Raw genomic sequence first — 22,291 nt, 5'->3', positions numbered from 1 at the left:
TAGTAACGGTGATGAATGGAAGACTGCTTTTAAGACAAACGATGGTTTGTATGAGTGGTTGGTTGTTACATCCCAATTTTTGACCTAATTTAAAATATAACCATTGAGGTTCACATGAAGTCAGTTGACAGTTAATTTGGTTATAATCCTATGAAATGGTAAGATGGTTAGTCGTTATAAATTCAAATTTACGATAACAAGCTAGTTGATCATTTGTCACCAATTTATGGAATTGAGAAGATGGTTAACCATTATGATTAATTATGATTAAATAATTTATTATGATAATATAATTTAACTAAGGAGAACTTCCTTGCAGGAAACACATCGAAGGGGTGGAAGCATTGTCAAAAAAGAATTAAGCACAGAAGCATCACCATCACTCGGTAGATGGGTAGAGAACCTAGCGACTTGAAACAAGATACATCTGTGGGACCCACATGAGCTATTTAAATAAATAAATTGAGAAACATAAAATAATTAAGTTAACATATAATTCATACCTTTAGAGATTGTTTATTAATTTTTATCTTATCATTATAATAAACACTTACATACGAACACAAATATTAAAAAAAATGGCACCAATAAATTATAATAATATAATCTAATGATGTCACCTCACCAATAGACTTATGTGAACGTATATAAGAACGTATAATAATAATAAAATAAAGTTTATAACTCTTCAACTCCTTAATTCTTTTCCCTCTTTATTTCTCTTCTTTTCAAATCGAATTAATGTTTGAATTCGAATGGACATCTTGAGAAACCGATGGAAGCCGAGGAGTCATGGCTCGCCTTTAAATGAAGCCATGAACCGACTAAGGAAAATCATTCTTTCCTCACTTTTCAATTATCTGATCCATTTCATATTAAGCTGAGCTTAGATGTTCTCAGCGAAACATTTCCCAGTCTTTGTTTTCTCAATCCCGAATTCCTTATTTCATCTTTATTTTACCAGCGACTGAAGTTTGAGATCTAGTATCAATTAGCGGGTGGGCTAGTAGCCAGCAAGAGTTCCGGTCAGGGCAAGAGGAGCCACATCTTAATCACAGGTCACAAATTTTAAACAATCACATGTCATATTTTACCTTTTCTTTTCTAAGTTTTAAATCCGACTGTAGTTGGCTGCTCATTCCAAGGTCGAAAGAGATACAGTAAAAGCATTTGTAATTTCATAGTTCAATTTCCACTGAATATAATGTCTATTGACAGTCGGAATAAAATGATAGGCTGAGATTAAAACAAATATGCTTTCAAGAGTATAACTCCCTTCTAAAATGATTTACTTGCTTTACAGTCCCAATTTATTCCTTCTTCCATGAATATAAGACTGACTACAATCGGCTTTTACAATGCTACGTATATGAACTGTAAACATGTGTAATCGATTTATGCTTTCCTTACTGGAGTAAAGGTCTGACTACAACCACTCATATATTAATAGGACTGTGAATGAAACATTTCATGTAATTGAATATCATAAGTCTACCTTCATTAGGTAGTAAACCGAATGCATCCACCATATTTATACCTTGTTCATGGTCATATTTAAACCCTTATTCCTACATACAAATAAATATAAAATGCTTCTTGTTGAGAATATGTTTGTTTGAATATGTCTTGTTCTTCAAAAATGAAATAAGTTTTATATCTTATCCTTTGTAAGATACGACTTTTCAAATTAAAAGTCATGTCCCATATCAGTATTCTCTAAGTTATATCGGCACCTCTTCAGTCATATTGTTTTAATAAATTTAATTTACTTTAGATTAGTGATGATTTGAATAAGGTATTCATCAGTTTGTAATTCCATATATCTTTGCGGGCCTTTTATTATAACTTCCTTATTTGTCCTTGAAGCAGTGTGTCAAGCTGCTCTCAATGCCATATACTCTATTAATTATGTAGTGGCATGCACAAGTATAGTTTGTTGCATTGTCCTCATGGCTTCATGTATTAAATCCTTGCTTGATATTATAAATTATTACACTTTTGTGTTATCTCTAGCAAGGCTCCATTCATGAGTCTACTTCATTCATCCAATGACTCCTCTGTCCCCAACGCACACAGACATCAAGACGAGACTTATTACACTCGGTGTCAATGTCTTCCACAAGCAATGCAAATTTCTATCCGAGTGTATGGGTTAGCTATCCACCATTAACTTAAAGATTCCAGTTGCTCTTTTTGTCTCTCATCGAATTTATCTTTCTAATAAATTACACCTGTGTTCCTCATAGGTAGCTTTGATATGGAAATGAATCAGCAGCAGTGACAGTAATATAATTTCAATCCTTATTTCATATGATGTCACCTTTATTCATTGTGACTCAGAGCATAAGTATTTTGCTGATGATGATACTAATATCTGACCACCGTCACCATACTATGTATTCTTGGAAGAACTAAAAAATATGTGGACCCATGTCAGATGATATTCCTGTTAAACATTAGCACAACTACTATATATGAATTTATGATGTTGAGGGTTGGCTATGACTTCGTCTTTATTCATTGATGCTTGCTTACTTGTCTATACTTACGGCTTGATTACTTTGAAGACTGGCAGAGCTCCTCACAAGTGGGATAGTCGTCAACCTTCAAAGTTGTGCAATAAAGAAATTGCATCATCAACGAGTGTTTTCAGATGAACTGCAGACTTAATGTGATGATTGAATGAGCATTGATTATGAATTATCTTCAGCGGCAATATTTGTATGAGATCATAATATACACCACAAAGCCTTGACATGGTAAAGTTATATTGTCATTCCTCAATAGACGACAAATATAATTTATTTTCCTTCATCTATGATAGGTAACCTATCTGACTGAGAAGGAGAGTTATTTTTAGATTTAGAAAAGCTTTCTGAAGATTGATCCTGTTGTATATGTGATTTGATTTCCTTGGTGTCTAGGCCATTAGCAAAATAGAACTCAATTTCATCTCTGTTATATGAATTTTTTTATTTACATCTTCTTGAACTGTTGTCACCTCATGTGGTGCCAGTAAGCTTTGCTAAAATACATTTCTTAGCATCTTTCCTGCCTCTCAAGTTCTCCTGATCATGACTTTTTATGTTTCAAACCATATTGTTTGAATATGAGTAGTAGGGAAAATCTGAAGATGTTCTTTTTGCCATGGTGCCTAGAACTCTAAAATTTGCCAAAATTTTAGAGTTCCATCAAATTGGTCACCCAAGATCACACCATGGTTCATTCCTATGTAGAGAGTTCATTGAGCATCTCATTACCTGGTTTGACCATAAGGACACAGAACTCTACTATAGGGAGTTGGCGTATCTTAGACAAACTGGACATGCAGAGGTGTATGTTAATAAATTCCAGCGTATTGCAGTTATGGTACCTGATATGCCTCAAAGGCATAGCATGATGTTATTTATTGAGGGACTACAGGATAGGCTTAAGGGATTGGTACATGCTTTCAAGTCGGCCACTCTTAAGGACGCCACTGATGTGACATTGGGATTGGACACCACCGCTACTTCTTATCAAATATATAAGAAACAATTCAAGGATTCTCGGCCTCCACAAAAGGCCAACACTTCCTAGGGTAGAGGTGGACCATCACCTCGACCTCCTAGGATGGACCAGGAGACTAGGAATGATTTGAGAAGGAGAAAGCTATGCTTCTTCTGTAAGGAGCCATGGGAGCCCAAACACTGTTGCCTTGGTAAAGGCAAAGTTCATTTGATTGAGGTGACATCTGAGATGAGAGATGAGGAGATTCTTGACACTATTACTAAGGATACTCCAAAGGAGATTGAGCAGGAGCATCCGCAATTGGAGTTCGAAACTTGTAAGCCCTTGGCATCAGTTAAAGTGACTATGGCCAGCGGGTTATGAGCTTGGTAGAAATAGGTGCCATGCACAATTTTATTGATCAAAAATTAGCAGATAGGCATGGCTTGTAGTATGAGGTGTTTTCTGGTTTTGGGGTGAAAGTTGTAGATGGCAGAGTATTGGATAGTACTAGAAGGATTCCTGAGCTTAGCATTCAGATGGGAGATTATACCTTGACAGATGATTTCTAAATACTTCCATTGGAGGATTATGATGTGGTTTTGGACATCCATTGGTTGTAGGGTATTGGACGACACATTATTGACCACCGTCATATGCAATTAGAGTTCCTTTCTGGACGGAAGAAGACTATCTTGAGGGCAGCATCAGCTGGTGGACCTAGGGAGGTGTCTTCTCGCAAGACGGAGACTATCATAAGACATGATGACATGATTTGCGCTCCACATTGTTATGTGATGCCCAAGACACCTACACCTCAGGATGGCAAGACATTTCATGTTGATATACAATCAGTGATGGATCGACATAGTCGAGTGTTTCGTGATATACCCCTGGGTGTACCTCCTAATAGAGGAAGTAAGCATGGGATAGAGATGGAGGATGGAGCTAAGCTAGTAATCACCACTCCATATCATCATCCTAGAGCATACAAGGATGAGATTGAGAAGACCATTCATGAGTTGTTAGACATGGGGTTCATTCACCCTAGCTCTAGTCCTTTTGCTTCTTCTGTGGTACTAGTTAAGAAGAAGGACGAGACTCTGTGAACGTGTATAGATTATAGGGCCTTGAACAAGAAGATGATCAAAAATAGATATTCCATCCACACATTGATGAGTTGTTGGATGAGCTTCATGGAGCTATCTACTTCTCTAAGATTGATCTTTTCATTCAGGCTATCATCAAATACGTGTGCGGGATGAGGACGTACATAAGAGTGCATTCTGTTGTCGCTATGGGCATTATCAGTTCTTGGTGATGCCTTTTGGTCTCACAAATGTACCAACCACTTTCCAGTCCTATATGAACCATATCTTCAACAAGCTGTTGATGAAATCAGCTCTAGTGTTGTCCGATGATATCTTGATTTATAGTTGTACTTGGGAGGATCATCTCAGACACCTAGAGGGGGTACTTAGCATCATGGAGAGCCAGTTTCTATTTGCTAAGCTGTCCAAATGTGAGTTTGGACTTAGTGAAATTTTATATTTGGGCCATGTGACAATTTAAGCAATTCGAAATTTGCCCTATTCTAGGAACATTACTGAGTTATGTGGATTCCTTGGTTTATGTGCATATTATTGAAGGTTCATGAGGGGATTCTCTCAGTTAGCAACACTCTTGACAGATCTCACGAAGAAGGGAGCCTTCAAATGGACAGAGCAAGCACAGGGAGTTTGACAAACTCAAGGAGGTTATGAGCACATGTCCGGTTTTAGCACTCCCTAATTTCTCGCAGCCTTTTGTACTTGAGTTTGATGCTTCATGTAAGGATATAGGGGTTGTTATAATGCAAAATAGACATCCCATTGCCTACGAGAGTAGGAAGCTACGTAATAATGAGAGGTTGTATTCGACTTATGATAGGAAATGTTGGCTATTATTCATGCATCATTCATGCTATTATTTGTGGTAAGAACTGACCACAATAGTCTAAAATATTTCCTTGATCAAAAAGAGCTCAATGATCGTCAATGAAAGTGGGTAAGCAAGATTCAAGCCTATGATTTTGACAGAATTTATTAAGGGGAAGAAGAATACTATTGTTGATGCACTTTTTAGGAAACAATCACTTGCTGCCCTATGTTCATTGAGTGAGATTTCAGCAGATTGGAAGGCTCAACTTTTAGTTGACTATTCCAAAAATCAGCATGCTTGTGAGATCATGGATGGATTGGTACAAGATAATAAATATAGTGTAATTGACGATGTCATCTACTACAAAAGTAGAGTCTAACTTGTTCCTGAATCACAATTAAAGGGGCAGATTTTGCATGCCCTCTATGATACTCCTAAAGCAGGGTACCTCGGTTATGGTAAGACATATAGGGCAGTACAGGTGAGAATCTCTTGGAAGGGTCTCAAGGATGATGTCTTACACCATGTTCATGACTGCATGACTTGCCAATAGAACAAGACAAAGCATACTTTCCCTGCTGGTTTGTTGTAGCCCTTGCCTACACTGGAACAGAAGTGGATGGGACTTTCTATGGACTTCATTATAGGTCTTCCTCGAGTGCAAGGGGAGGATTGTATTTACGTTGTGATAGACAAGTTGACTAAATATGCCCACTTCTTTCCGATTGCAGTTGATTTCACAACATCCTAGGTTGATAAGCTATTCTTTAGGAAGGTGTTCAGACTCTATATTCTCCCCAAGACCATAGTGAGTGACAAGGACAGCAGATTCTTGAGATCCTTTTGGCAGGAACTTTTTAGGTTCGCGGGCACAGAGTTGACACCTAGTACCAGCTACCACCCTCAAACAAATGAGCAGCCGGAGATAGTCAAGTGGATTGAAGGGTATCAGCACAACTATGTGTCGAGGCAGCAGAAGGCATGGGTTCGTTGGTTGTATCTAAGCAAGTATTGTTATAATACAATGCACCATATGTCCATTGATATGTCTCCTTTCAAAGCTCTTTATGGCTACGATGCATCATCTTCTGTTGATCTGGCTTTGAGTGATAGCAAAGTTCCTTTGGCACAGGATTGGTTATAGGAGAACCAATTTATCATGAGTTCTCGCAGGGAGAACCTACAACATGCTCAAAATCAGTAGAAGATATACGTTGATCGGCATAGGACCGAGAGGGTATTTGAGGTGGATGACATGGTTTTCCGATGCTTACAACCCTACCGACAAAGAACCCTTAAGGGGGGGGAGCTGAGAAGCTCAAGCCTCATATTTACGGACATTATAGAGTGCTCAGGCGAGTTGGAAAGGTTGCTTATGAGGTTGAGTTACTACCTGATAGTAGGATTCCTAATGTGTTCCACGTATAATGCCTGAAGAAGGCACTGGGCAGCATATTATAGCATCACCCAATAGACCTCCCTTGGATGAGGAATGTACGTTGACTTTGGTTCTTGAGGAGATTCTTGAGATGAGGGAACAATGGTTGAGAAGCAGGGTGAGTCAGGAGTATCTGGTATGGTGGAGAGATCAACCCATAGAGGATACCACTTGGGAGGGTGAATCCATTTTGCAACACCCAGCATTGCAATAGCTTGTAGGCAAGCATTTTCGAGAAATGAGGATTGTCGTGTCCCCTCTTTAGTCTAACTAGCAAAGTTATGTGAGTTAGCCTATCATGGGGGTCTCATAGGCTAGCAGTTGTGGATAGAAACTCATACAAGATATTCAGTGATCGGGCTTGACTTTACAGGCAGTTGTGTGCGCCTTCTTGATTTTAGGGAGTATCCCTACATTTTAGGAAGATGTGGCAATTTTCAAATGTGAGGTTCCACGGGACCATTCCATGGTTTCAACTCAAGATGACAAGGTGTGTTCCCTAGTTTCTAGCAGCACCCTTAGATTATAGGGAAGGGACTGCCAGTTGACACATCTCGTTCGGTATCAATCATAAACAGGTGACATGTTCAGTTTCACGTTTATTTGGTTCGTTTGAGCTTTCAGAGGCAAAATGGGGAGTATTTTAATATATTTAAATATTTCCTAAGTTAGCATTTAAATCATTTATAATAAGGCTATGTATATAGCCATTTCGGAGAAATAAGGGGAATATGACTTCGTTTGGTCAGATGTGCCCTTGTGTTATAGCTCGTTGGAAAGGTCTTGAATTATTATAAACTATTTTCACTATCCAGACACTTTTTGGCACTTTGAGTTATGACATTTTAATAAAGTAATGTTATTCCTATAGTTTGCACGCCTTTATTTGGGAAAATGTTATTTTATTATAAAGTGCAAAGTGTAATTCTCATTTAGGGTTCAATTTGCACTTGGGAGGAGATATAAGGAGATGAAGACCTAATTGTCGAGTATCTTTTGACATTTGAAACTTGTGAAATTGGAATTGCTCTAGTCGAGTAATTCAGAGGCTTGGAACGAAAACCCTATGTTTGGAGTGTTGGGACACAAACCTCAACAAGGATTTGGTGATTCAGTATTTGAGTTGGAAGGTACTATTCGGTATGGCAAGGATCGACATTCTTCATAGCACCATTTATCAGAAGAAAACATCACATTCAACTAGGCGGCCAGCCTATTCCAGCTTGGGCGTTTCTTCCAGAGGCAGCTCGGGCTTGTATTGCGGGCATCATTCCTTATTAGCAGCCATGTTTTGCAGTTTGGAGATTGTGCAGGGGTTTGTGACAGCAAGCTCTCCATCTTTGTGATTGTAAAACCCTGTTATAGCTGGCGTCAGGTTCATTGTAGACAGCAGCAAATCCATTTGATATATTTATTTCTTTGACTGCAAAAACCTAAATATTGTGCTTGGTACAATTTGAATCATTTCTAGGTTGTTAAGTGTTTTCAATATATGAATGATGCTCATTATTCTTAGTTCAAAGTTACTTGTTATTTGTCATTTACTTGCATCTATATCTTCAAACACACCTAAAAACTTGAAAACGAGAAAAAAACCAAAAAGAAATCAAAATTCTAAAAAGTCTATTCAGAGGTACAAAATTCTGGTCCAAGTCTCAAATTTTGAAACAAACATCAATTTCCAAGGTCTCTGGGATTGGGGATCTTTCAGATGCATATTATACAGTCTAGCAAAAAATACTAATTTCAAATGCACTTTCCATTTCTCAAAATTGCATGTTCATATTGTACACACCCTTTGCCGTAATTCTGGTTTGTCAAATGGAGTTGAGCAATATACTCTAAGTCTGTAAATGCTCCCCTAGTTGCTGCCAGTTTAATTTTCTGTCCTATTCTGCAACAATTGATTTTGATGCCAAAAATTCTAACTATATAGGGTTATTCTTTGGGCCTTAAAAAACCTCAGTTTGGTAGGGGAAAGAAATCTTACAAGGAAATCATCAAGAAAAAAAAATGAAAAACAGATTAACTATTGTTACATACAAGGAGTTCACTCTTCCTACCTGGGCCTACCAATGACCTTTTTAAATCATCAGAAGCAATTTGTGAATGATGCAACTTTTATGGATGAAGACACAAGAACAAACATTGTGCAGGCTTTTGAATATTCAAGAAGAGCCCTTATTAATGGCATTTAAGGAGAAAAGGCTGCTAAAATAAGTGACCACTAACCTTTTCAGGGCCCAACCTTCACTATAGTTCTAAGAAGACATCTCTTTACGGTGTCATCCTAGTTCTGACAATGATGGACCCAAGGAAATCAACTACTTGGCTAAAGAGAACAAAATTTACCCCATATGATTGGTAGGTGGAGTGTTCATTCAATTAGAAGCAACATCTTAGTAATTCATGTGAACATGTAGCCATTTAAACTTGGAGTCATCATTACTTTGGTAAACATGCTGATAGTGCAGAAAGCAGAGGCTAAAGAATAAATAATGTAGAGCAGGAAGAAATAATGACATTTATGGAAGGCGAAAGATTCTGACAATGGCCTGCATAATGGGCCAAGGCTAAAGGAGATACTTGAGAATGAAATTAGAAGAAAAGAACCCTATGAGAAGATCTATGAATAACCCAAATTCTATCCCTAAACTACATTAGAGGACAAGAGCTGCCAAGAAGTAAAGATCTATAAACAGAATGCTAGATTTTGATACTGTTTTGCCTGAATTTTTCATACTTCCCGAGCAGTGAGTATTTATGATAGGGAGAGGCACTTGTAGCAAATATATAAGGATCCAAAATAAGCAGAAACAGGCATGCTGACAGCCACATTTTGGCTATAGGCTTATCAATTTTCTCTTGAGACGGCAAGAGGCGGGAGTAGCTTTGCGACATAGTGGTATCTAAGGCCCATGTAATTTGGGTTGGCAAGTTCTGTGCAGTGAGATATAATGTACTTCAATAGCCACTTTTCTATTTGCTGAACAGCCAAACATGAAACTAATTGTTATATAGATTTGTAGTTAGGTAGTGCTCATTTCAGTAGCTAGATTGCATGATAATATAGGAATATAAGTCCTATTGCATCTTAGTAAATTGAATTGTTATATGTTCAAAAAACTTAACTTGATATAGTATTAAGAACTTGAATACTTCTAGTATCATTTGTCACTGCATTTTCCAAGTAAAATTATTATTTTTTAGGAAATTGCAGTTTCTATATACTTCTATATAAAGGTTAAAATGATAAAGATTCTTTTTAGGTCACTGCCAAAGCAGGACAACAATTCAGTGTATCAGAACTCCCTAATTCAAGAGTTACAGAAGGGAATTGTTTCTTCACATATATCTCAAGGTTAGGGATCCTTTTTCTCTATTTACAGTATCACTAAAGGTTCCATATATACAAAAATTATTTACATCTGAACATTAACTAAAATATTTTTTCTTCTTGCTTTCTACCCGATTGAACACATTATATAATTCAACCAATCTAATCCCCTCTTTTCCAAGCCTAGCAAAAGAAAATACAATGATCTAAAGTGAAATGAAACAATAAATAAATAAGGTTCATGTCATCGATCATGGAGACAAAATAATGTTTGCAACAAATATGTATGAAAATAAAATAAAAACCACATATTCAAAATGCAAACTAACAAACTCACAGTGAAGCCAACTCGAGCAGAAGGAGATAAAGTTCTTGGATAGTCTTGCATCATACACTCTAACCGAGTTGACGACTTAAATGATGTCTTACTAGAATCTTTGTACCTGAAATAAGATTTGCAGAATCTTTAGACTTCTATATTAGTGAAATATAAAGTACAATGTTGTCCATTAATTACGCTTGTTTATTTATTTATGTAACTTTAATATCAATCATCTAACTCATTTCCAGATAGATTAGTATTATGCTCCATCTATTACCAACGCGTTTTCGTCCTAACTATAAAAACTAGAATAAACCACAAGGGGCATCCAGGATAACAATGCTAAGGATATGTTTCAAAGACATTCTTCAACAAATTCATGGCTACTCGAGTTTTTCACAGACCCATCCAACCCTACAGACATAAAGAAATAACAGCGAAGGAAAACAAAAAATATTTCCTTATTGGGTTTTTATCAAAGGTGGATAGTGGATCTAGTTTTTTCCAAAACTTTTTCAACATTTTTCCTTGGTACTCTTGTGAACACACTGTAAAGAGGTTTGCAAGTTTGCAGGTTTAATAAAGAGATAAGTTATCTAAGGATACTTTATATCTGCCTTTAGGCAACTAAGAAAATTTGATTCGTGAACAAGGGTATTTCCATCAATTTCACTTCTCAAACAGATAAGCTACCTCCCTCACACTGATATATAATAGAAAGCACACAACCTTGTGAAAATATCTCCTAATGCTCAAATCTCTAAAATAAACTTCCTCTTCAAGGCATGTCAATATTTGCTGTCTGTTACGAAAGATAGTGCAGAGGAGTATAGATGCTCATGCAATTGATGTGAGGACATCAATCAAGAGCCTTATGAATATTGAAGGGGCCATTTTTCATAATAGAGGTCATCGAAGTTAAGGGTGTAAATAGATGATCAACTTGTGAAAATATCTCCTAATGCTCAAATGTCTAAAATAAACTGCCTCTTCAAGGCATGTCAATATTTGCTGTCTGTTATGAAAGATAGTGCAGAGGAGTATAGATGCCCATGCAATTGATGTGAGGACATCAATCAAGAGCCTTATGAATATTAAAGGGGCCATTTTTCATAATAGAGGTCATCGAAGTTAAGGGTGTAAATAGATGATCAAAATGAACAATCATTTGGCTCTCCAAAGAAAGCAAAGGAAGGCATAGGAGCAAAGAAAATAAGAACAGATTGAAGACCTGGTGTTTGTGCAGCTACATAACAAATCATTACAAAGCCTCCATTTATGAAAGATGCATGCATGATAGAAAAACAGGCTATGCAGTATTGGAAGGGAGAAATGTTCACTGGTAGCAGGAATCTCCACAAATAAGATGCAATGTACTATTAAAAGTGTAGGATCTACCACTAAATCAAGAGCCTATTTAAAAGACACATGTGGCTGATCCAATGAACATCAATTACTGCATAGTAGATCTATGTATTGAGCATATGTTTGATGACATGGAAAGAGAAGAAAGGCAGTGAAAGTTGATCATGGGCCTCCTGCTTATACACAAGCCCAAATTACCATAACATGTGTATTTTAATGTTTAACGCCTTAGAGCATATTGTTGAGATTGACTATGTTGGGTGGATATTTTGCAACCGACAGTTTTGGGTAAAAATCTAGTCGCAAAATAGGATGACCAGCCACAGCGTGTGAGACAGAGTCTCTCCTACTTTAAAGGGAAGGCTCTCCCTTTTCACCGTTCCTTGTATCAACTCAAGGTAAGCAAGAAGTCGAGAGATCTCATAAACAGGGTGTTACTAATATCCTTTCTTCTTAACTTTCAAGAAAGGATCCACTTACTCGTAAAACGAATAATGGGCAAGGTAAATCTCTAACTACACTTCTATCAAGTGCTGGAAACAGTGATACCAATAAATCTTCACTAACTCAAAGGCTAGCTAAAAATGTACCGGTTTAGCTCTAAGTCCGGTCATACTTCTATATGAAAAAACTTTACAATTAGGGCACAAAGACTCCTAAAAGCAAGAATATTACTATTTTATGAATTAAGAAGAAAATATAAGCTACAAACAAAGCTTTTAGCTATACACTTTCACAATTGCTCCTAGTCAAAGCTCTGGCTTCAATTGTTTCTTAACTCTTTTCTATTTAATTCACTAGAACAATTACCAATAACACAAGACAATATGAATCAAAGATAACTTGGGTAAATCATAGACAAAGCTTACAATTCACTCAAATTACAATCTCACTTAATCAAAGTTAAGTCTCGAATGCTCCTTTGTATTCACTTTCTCTCAAAATAGTGCTTACACAAACAAAGTTATGCTGGCACAATTTCTCCAGAGTTCTCTTGCATAAAGATAATGATAATTTTACAATGAGGGGGGCACTCTTTTATATAGGCAAAGAAGTTGAGAAAAAGGTGGAGGAAAAAGTGGGAGCAACTCAACCAACTTTGACCAAGTCTAACTGCAGAAACTAAAGGGTTACATGCAACCGCACGTGCAACTCGCATTACATTTTTTCAAGTACATGTAACTCACATTACATGTAATTACACATCTTCATGTAATACATCCTCTCCAACTACAAACATGAAAGAAGACAGAAAAGAAGGAAACAATTCTATGGATTGTTTTGAAGGGCCTTGTACTTGATGATGCTATCCCGGATGATAACAAGATTGGGTGTTTTTATACTTTGTACCGCTACATTCACTTTGATAACCATGGTGTTGCATCTTTTGATAACCTCTAACTGTGATGAATTGTCCGTTGTCATGTGGAAACTTGATGTGATCCAACTTTTCTCGCTCAAGTTGTCATGACTTCTCCTTTGTAGATCAACACAAACTGAAGTCTTTGACACTTTGAAAACCTTCTTGACGATGTCTAAATGCACACTCGAAACAACTTTCCATCATCACCTTTAACTTCTTTTCTTTTTTTTTTTAAGTAAAGTGCTTGGTGCATGGGAATGCGTGCAAATGAAGATTGCTAGTTTTCAAAAAGTGACTTGTGCTTTCAAGATGTCATTGCACGGAAAATGGATTATATGAAAATGCAACATGTAACAAGGGATAAAAGATGAGATGGAAAGCATGGAAAGATGCGAAAACATGGGAAAGCATGTATTTGCTCATGGAGGTGCGAATGCATATAGAGAGGCAAAAATGAACTTTATAGATGCCTTTGAGGGAAAGTAAGGTCAAAGTACATGGGAAAACATACACATGACATCTTTTTGACTTTTCAAAAAGTGACTTTTAATCAAAATTGGACCTTTTGAGATGCAACTACACGTAAGACATTTCATGTAATCGTGTCGTGCGAATGGAAGTGAAAGGTGAGATGGGTGAAAATGGAAGTGAAAAATAGGATTACATGCATATGTGGATGGTGAATGAGATGAAAAACATGTAATCGCATTTGTCGGATGAGATGTGAAGTGTTGTGGCATGGAAAATGGAAGTGGAATGTCATGATGCTTTCACATGAAATGGAAAGTGGAGTGAAGTGAAACATGCTCAAGTTCTTGGGAAAGAACTTGCAATTTCTTCCAAAATGGAGAAAAAACCGAAATGCAAACAAGCAAGACACAAAAACAAGCACATGCCTTTGGCAAAAGACTCAAACATGTCAAGATGCAATGCACTTCAACATGTAATTTCGAATTTGGAGTTTGGGGAAATTCCAAAAGTGCGAAAATGAGAGTTTTCATCATTTTTAAAGGCAAAATGCACTTTTCATGGCATATATATGGACAAATGGCAATCATCAAGTAATAATATGCATGGAAATAGCAAGATAAGCATGAATTGATGAGCAAGTTAGAAAGAGTCCACTTACATGAAGATTAAGTGCCAAAAATGAAGGAGAAAGAGCCAAAATAGCAAGTTTTATAGACTTATGACCAATTCTCCCTTAAATCCGGATTTTCAAACAACCTTTTGACTTTTTCCGTACATGCATGTAATAGACATTCAATGGTCGAATTTGACATGAAAGTGCCAAATAAATGGTCTCCAAAGACAATATCATGTATTTAAAACTCAAAAACAATCCCTCTTGATCAAAGGTATGGGCTAGAAATGCATTTTTTTGAGTTTTTTGAACAAAAACATGACTTTTTTATGCAAAAATCTAGGTCATTTTTGCAAAAAAGTGGCCAAAAAATGCATGTTTTTGAGTCATTTTTGACTTGTGAATGCAAAAAGACTTTCCCCAAATGGATATACATGGATCCAAATGCAAAAAAGTTACTTTAAAACACATAAAAGTGGATTAAAACTCCAATTTTCCAGGCATTTTAAGCAAAAACGTGATTCATAAAAGACTTGAAATGAATTTGTTTTTAGCTTCTAAAGTTGAAAATGTGCATCACAATGCAATGTGAACAACTAATAAGGCCAAAACAACTTGTCTCCAAGCAAAAACGTTTTCAAAATTTGAAGATTTATGGAGTTTTTTGCAAAAACGTGCTTAGCTTGAGAGATCCAAAAATGTTTTTTGGCTCATTAAATTCATTTTTTATGGAAGCAAAATGATCACTAATCCAAAACGCCTTGAATGCAAGAGATTTCATTCAAATCCATGGAAAAAATCTTGAGTTATAGCCAAAATCGGATTCTTTGGGAGCAAGAACACATTTTCTTCTCAAAATAGGCCATTTTCATGACCATTACATATTTTAAAACATGTATTCATGCAAAATCGGACCTTTTGGAGTCTATTGCATTTTTTAAAATGTCTTTATGCATAATCTCGCTTTTTGAAGTGCATTGCATATTTTAAAATGTGTTGATAGGCAAAACCGGACCTTTTGGGGTCACTTACATGTTTTAAAACATGACTCACCTTTTTGATGCATAAGCACAAAAACTCTACTTTTCGTGTCATTGGATCAAAAAGGTCCACTTTTACAAGCTTTTAATGTAATAGCATGAAAAGTATCTTCAAAGTGAGTTTTTATATGGAATAACATGAAAAGTTTCCACTTTTCATAGTTTTTTACATGCATTTGCACATAAGAAGTCCACTTTGAGGCATTTAAGTTATGTATTTCACTTAATTTTATAAAAATGTCATCAATATGGGTCAAAAATAACATTTATGCATCATATTAATCAATATAATACTAAACATTATATTAAAGTGACATTTATATAAGTATTTGATTTAAAAATCAAAAATTTAAAAAGTAACTATATAGTTCTATAATCACTTTAAGTGAAAAATTAAAAAGCAACTCAACTTAAAATTATAACATAAAGTGCACTAGTCACTTTAAGTTATAAATTTAAATGAAAAGTAACTTCAAAACATAACAAAAAGTGAGTAAATGTTATATTTTTGAAAAAATGAATGTCAAAATGAAAATATAACATCATTTTTTTAATTCATGCTATTGCACCTAAAATGTCCACTTTTGAGGCACTAAAACGGGCAGAACTTTTGATTGACAACTCTGATTGACCTCTAGGTTAGCCCGAATCGAAGGGGAAATCGAAAGGCATGACATGAGCAAAACTAAAAGACTAAAAACAAGCAAACACAAACTCAAAAGCAAAGAACGGATTGTGAAGACTTCAAAAATCAAGCAAAGGCTGCTCGACAGAAAACAAAACAAAAAAGACTTGATGAAGGCCTTCAGTAAAAGGATTCATTATATCAATTGATACTGATTGGTTGATTAATACTAACCAATTAAATAACAAACTAAACTCAGAGAAAAGCGAAACTAAGCTTGAAAAAGTTTCGTATTGTTACCTACATTTTATGGTGACAAAATGCAAGACAACAGACTGAAATGTTTTGAAGGGTTATTATTGCAACTTACAAAATTCTGGGTTATTTGCTTGCAACTGCTAATTGTCACAGCATTCACTGGCATACTGATGACAAAAGCTTATTGCTTCTAATATAATTTGTACATCCATGAAACAAAAATGGAAAAATTTTAATAATTTGATTCTGTGTGGCATAGAATCACAATACCCAATTTACATTCATATCATAAGCATTTTTCAAACACCTATAAATCTTCATAAATTCTAACAGTATTTCTGGAATCTTAAGAAGGGTTTGAATCCCCCACAAAATGCTAGGTAAGTTCCAAGTATAAGTAATAATCAAGATTTTAATCCAAAGACAGTGAATTTCATATATTCCATGCTCAGCAGTGTGCTCCACTATTAAAGGATAATCCTACCATTCTATACCCCATCGAACATAATGATGTTTATAGACTCTAGACTTTTTCTTGCATTGTTACAGTTTTACTTAATAAGCATCAGGCAGGTACCATAAATGCAATCTACTACCATATTTTGGCTTGTCCCATAGGAAACACACAGTGAGTAGCCAGTCCAAAGCACTAACTCGGCCATTTCTCTAAAACAAAACAAAAAATCATTAAGAAGAAACAAAAAATGTTCCTCACATCTATCAAATAAACAAGCAAAAAACGTTCTTCACATCCATCAAATAACATAAAACCTTGTGAAAATCACAATGTTGAAGAACAGATTGAGAACATTACTTTGGGTTCACAAATTCTGTAATAGCTCCTTTTGTTTTGGATAGCTCTTCTATATATGGCCCAAGCTTTAGTATTAGCTGCATTAGAGAAATTACACCATCCAAAAAATGAGAAATGGATGCTAACTTCTAAGCTTTCAGATAAGCAATAGAAAGCTTAAAACATCCTTCCAATCATAACAAAGTACGCATTTGTCAGAAAAAACATTATATATTTCAGAAAATTAAAAGTTGGATCTTGATGTCCTTTAAATAAACATGATTTGATTGCATAAGTAACAATTACATACACATTTGTCTAGATGGATGTTAGACACCACACTTAAGAGGTTCTATGAATGAATGCTATCAAGATTCAGAAAACAACTATTATTTTTAAGAGATGTTTACCTCAAGCACAGTGATCATCATTCAGATCAAGTAAGAAAACTAGGGGGAATGATGGGCACTAAAGCTGAAACTAGGCCAAAACTGACATAGCCTTTTTTCTATCATATCTATAACATGTGAAAATTCAAGCAAACAAGACTCCTTATATATATATTAAATTGCTGGAGCCAACTTTACACAACAATCAAAATGCCTGAAATAACAACAAAAGATTAATCTGTATTTTTTTTATTTTAATATATATGCTGAAAGAAACATTGCTGACAAAAAATATAATACATCCTTTTGAAATTAATAAAAAGAGCCAGAAAAAACCTGAAAAAAATGCAAATTTAACATTTTCAGTTTTCTGTTCAGTTCTTTACCCAGAAAATACACTTAACATTTTCAGTTTTCTGTTCAGTTCTTTACCCAGAAAATACAAGTTGCATGGAATATAATAAGAAAATATAAGCAGACAAATGAGACAAAAATCAAAGCACGTCAACTTAAAATTCTTAACCTTGCATTTAGCTTATAGATCACATCAATCCCATTTTAAATTAAGTTTAATTGATTTCTAAAATACAGTCAAGGAGGAACCTACCTCATTCTACCGCAAAGTGTTTTCAGAGAATGAGACTCAGAAGACATCATTTAAGATACGGACAGAATTCCATCCACTGGATATATGTATGTAAAAAGATACATGTAACAATGTGGGAATATATAGGGAAATATATATGGATGTATATAGAGGGATATGAAAGGACATATCTGCAACATAAAAGGGATAAATATATATGATGTAAATGGAGATAAGAGGATGAAATGAATATACTTGACTCATATTAATAATAAGAATATATCAGAATTCTATATGTGATGTATTACATTACATGCTTTTATGTTCAGTTAACTAATTAGTACTCCATCCAGATCAAATCTTTGCTCCCTTTGTATAACTGAGTCTGAGGTATAAGTACACAACAGAGAAAGTACTTGGGTTTTAAAACTTCAGTCCATGCTCCCCATTTTTCTTGCTAACATTGGTTATGTTGCTAGGATACTGGTTAGGTTGTATAATGGGCAACAGGGATACACTCAAATCTTTAAAGTTTAAACTAAATATGAAAAAGCAAGGACAGAAATTTTCTGACAATCTGTGGTGCTGTCTCTTAGGTATTTTCCTTGTGAGATGGAATTAGGTAACAAGAGGACGGCGGATAATGGAAAAGGCAGGAATTCCAAAAAGAATACTTGAAAAGAAATTGCTGATAAAAGAAGTTACCAATTAAGTACTATGCAAAAAGATAAATGAGTAATGCTATTGCAAATCAAAAACACCCATGGCCAAAGGAGATCAGAAGAATTCACAAGAGTTTAGAAAAAAATGAATCAACAAAATTAGCATACATGGCAAGCCCAAATGGAGAAGAAAGGAAACAGGCAACATGTTGAAAGAAAGGAAAGGTGCCACCAAAAAAAAGGAAAATGCAGAGAAGATAAGGATAGAGCAAGCCAATGAGGGTGTTGCTGAGCATTTAAACATAGAAGAAGAATGTACGACCCCAATAAAACCAAATTCAAGGTGGAAAAAGTCAAGACAAGTGTTAACCAATTTGGAGAAGAACCTACACGATTACAAAAGATCTAAATTGTTGTTAATAGGAGATTGTAGAAGCAGCTCTCCAAAATTCCAAATGTCAGCAGATCTGTCAAACCCAACAGTTAAGTTGGATGATAAATTTCTAGAATTTCTCAAAGTTCTAAAAAAGGGTCTTGTCCTTCCGAGAAAATACTTGGAGAGATTAGTTAATAGAAGCAAAAAGAAACTGACAAAAGAAGAAATATAAATCGAAAAGAAGAGCAGATATAATTTAGAAGAAGAAATATGCTCATTGACCAATGAAATGTTATGGAGAGTGGCAACCCTCAGACCAAGACTCGTCCCCCGTGAGGTAGATAAGATAAGATAAGATAAATTTAGTAATGTCCAACAAAAGACCACCCAAGGGTCTATGGGACTGAAAAGCATACAAGAAGAGAGAGACAGCAAGCTACAAGAGCACCAACGGTGTCTAGGAAAGAGCAAACAAGAAATAAAACACGCTAGGAGCAAACAAGAAGAAATAAGATAAATTTATTAATGTCCAACAAAAGACCACCCAAGAGTCTATGGGACTGGAAAGCGTACAAGAAGAGAGAGACAACCAGCTACAAGAGCACCAACGGTGTCTAGGAAAGAGCAAGGAGCAAACAACAAGGAAAGGACTAAGGGTCCTTTCTCGGCTGAAAGAAATCAATCATCGAAGGGTATGGACTAATGTGTGAACAAGGGCCCCTAGCCACCGTCGAGAGTTGTTGTGGGGGTGTCACTAACAAATATAACCATTGCGAGGCCTCACAGATCTAAAGTGATTGGTGGTGAAGGTACAAGATGGCTGCTTCGTCCCACAAGTCAGAGACGAGGGAGAGAAGAAAGTGGTGATGAGTTGAACCAGGGCCTCTCTCTGGGGGAATAAGGGCTGCAAAGTGTGGTCACAAAATTGCAATCTCTCTAAGATATAGTGCTAGGTACCTCTAGTCCGTGTAGCTGAAAGAGGCTGCAAGGGAACTGCACTTGCTGAATAAGCAATAGAATCTCCCTCGAATCTCATAGTCTATGGGGCAATAAAAACTGAAATGGATCTCTGTCTCAACTGTGTTGTTTCTCTAAGATCGTTTTCTGCAAATGTATTATAATGGCCATTGTTATTGATGATTTTCAAATGCAGATTTGGATTTCATATGAATATGAGAAGAGGAAACATGTCTCTTCAAGAGACATGTCCCTATAGTTAATCATCTTTAGTTAACTCACCTTTATGCATATATGTAATATTAATATATTAACCATATACTATTATATTATATTATTATATAATAATATATAATGTATAATATATATTATATTGCATATATAATATATATTATTCTTATCAATAATATAAGACATAAAACAATGTTCATATAAATCATGAATACAAATACTCAATGTAATGAGTATATCACTTTGACTGATGCTATACTTCAACACTCCCTCTTAGCAAGGGAGAAGTGATAAAAACATTTTATGAGATATCAGTATCAAGGATATCTATACACAACATATTATCTGACTTTAACACTCTGAAATAGTGACTTGTCAAATAATTATAATCACAATGTTATGAACACTATCATAACATTTATTATGATCTCTAATTATCCAAAACAATATCTAGAGTAATCATAATGCTTTCATTATCAATGACTTCCGGTGTATCCAAAACAAAAAACTGTCATAATAATAGGCATATCATTTGCAAGATCGTCATCTTACAAAGATTACCTTCTGTCTGTTCGTTATCATGGTGTCTGGCAAAACTCCAGCCCAAAGAACCATGATAACAAGTCTACCATTTATAAGATCATCATCTTATAATGGTTACCTTCTGTTTATATGTGTCAATGAAAGATCGTCATCTTATAATGGTTACCTTCTATTTATATATGTCAATGAAAGATCATCACCTTTCACTACATTTCATATGTGAAATAGTAACCACCATGAACCCAGTCATAGGGTGGTACAAAAGATTCACCTCATATTTCTCTCTCATAAAGGAGAGCGCATTATAAAGCATTTCTCTAAGAACTTCTCATGGAGAAGATATCATCCACAAAGGATTGTATCTCAAAATTTCTCCCTCTGAAAATCGATCCTAGGAAGTCAAGTCCTCTAGTTACTTCCTCAAAAACTCTCATGATATACGTAAGAGTAGGCCTACCGACATCATGCAGTCACCCACATGTATTTCTTGACTCCCTTTGAGTATAAATCTTCTAAGCTCCTGCATTGCCTTTAAAGAAGTGTCATACTCCCTCTTAATGTAGAAGAATCTCATAATCTCAAACATCATAGATGAGAGCCTTATTTAATCCATCTTGATCATCAAAGTCTTTGGAGTTACTATCATTAGGTTGAGTCTGCCCAATATTTGGTAGCATGTGTAAAGTACCAACTTTGTTTTTTTGTTTGAACATCCTCAGACATAAAGGAAAAGATCACGGCAGATAACATTTATAGTATGTATAGAATTACAAATAAGAGAGAGACTACAAATTAGATAAATGCAAAAGATAAGAATACCTATCTGCACATGAAGGTCATGGAATATCTCCTTTTCTAAAGATGCTTCAAGTGAGAATGAAACATTGCCTATTACACCACCCCCCCCCCCCCAATGTAAAATTCCCACTCTTATATCATTGAACACTTTTACATCACATCAAATTTGACAACTTCTTTCTAAGTCCCAACTTGCTCTTTTCATCCATTGAAGCTCCAAACATTCATTAAGCTTAATAGTAGAAACTAACACAAACCCGTCCACAATACACCAATATCTTGATTGAGTATGATTGTGCCACATAAATGACTCTACAACTCATATGTCAAATTTCATTTATCAAAGAGAGACTCGTAGCTGGTTTAATTAAAGTCACAACTTGCTTATGATATTCACATAGTTGCATGAATTACAGTCGTCTTGACTATTATAATTTATCGATCACTGAAGATACCATCACGACATTGGTTTACTCCCTCTGAATCAATATGATCGATATCACAGACGGTTGACAAAACCATATTCTCTATATGCTCCCTCTGACAGATGTGTCAAAATCCCTCTAAATCTCAATCTCCATCTTCCTGTAGTAACATTCTCAAAGGAAAAGATCAAGGCACATAGCTCGAAATAAGAGAATACTCAAGGATAATAAATAATTCTACAAAATTATATAAAATCATCCCAATACAATATAGATAAATGTGTACACTC

General features: G+C 35.5%; 1 protein-coding gene across 3 annotated transcripts in view; it reads right to left on the bottom strand.

Moving 5' to 3' along the window:
- Window positions 1–22,291, bottom strand: part of USP (UDP-sugar pyrophosphorylase) — a 132,135-nt gene that overhangs the window by 44,336 nt on the left and 65,508 nt on the right. For all 3 annotated transcript variants that reach the window (XM_089828790.1, XM_089828789.1, XM_089828788.1), the window contains exons 14-15: window positions 17,056–17,132; window positions 10,522–10,627 (exon numbers count right to left, since the gene is read on the bottom strand). In XM_089828790.1, the coding sequence (XP_089684916.1) occupies window positions 10,522–10,627; window positions 17,056–17,132 (183 nt within the window). The remainder of the gene's footprint in view (window positions 1–10,521; window positions 10,628–17,055; window positions 17,133–22,291) is intronic.

Source organism: Cupressus sempervirens, chromosome 5 (genome assembly GCF_028749045.1).
Source record: "Cupressus sempervirens isolate cs-2001-9-10 chromosome 5, ASM2874904v1, whole genome shotgun sequence".
Lineage (NCBI taxonomy): Eukaryota > Viridiplantae > Streptophyta > Pinopsida > Cupressales > Cupressaceae > Cupressus > Cupressus sempervirens.
This window is presented reverse-complemented; position numbering and strand designations above follow the sequence as displayed.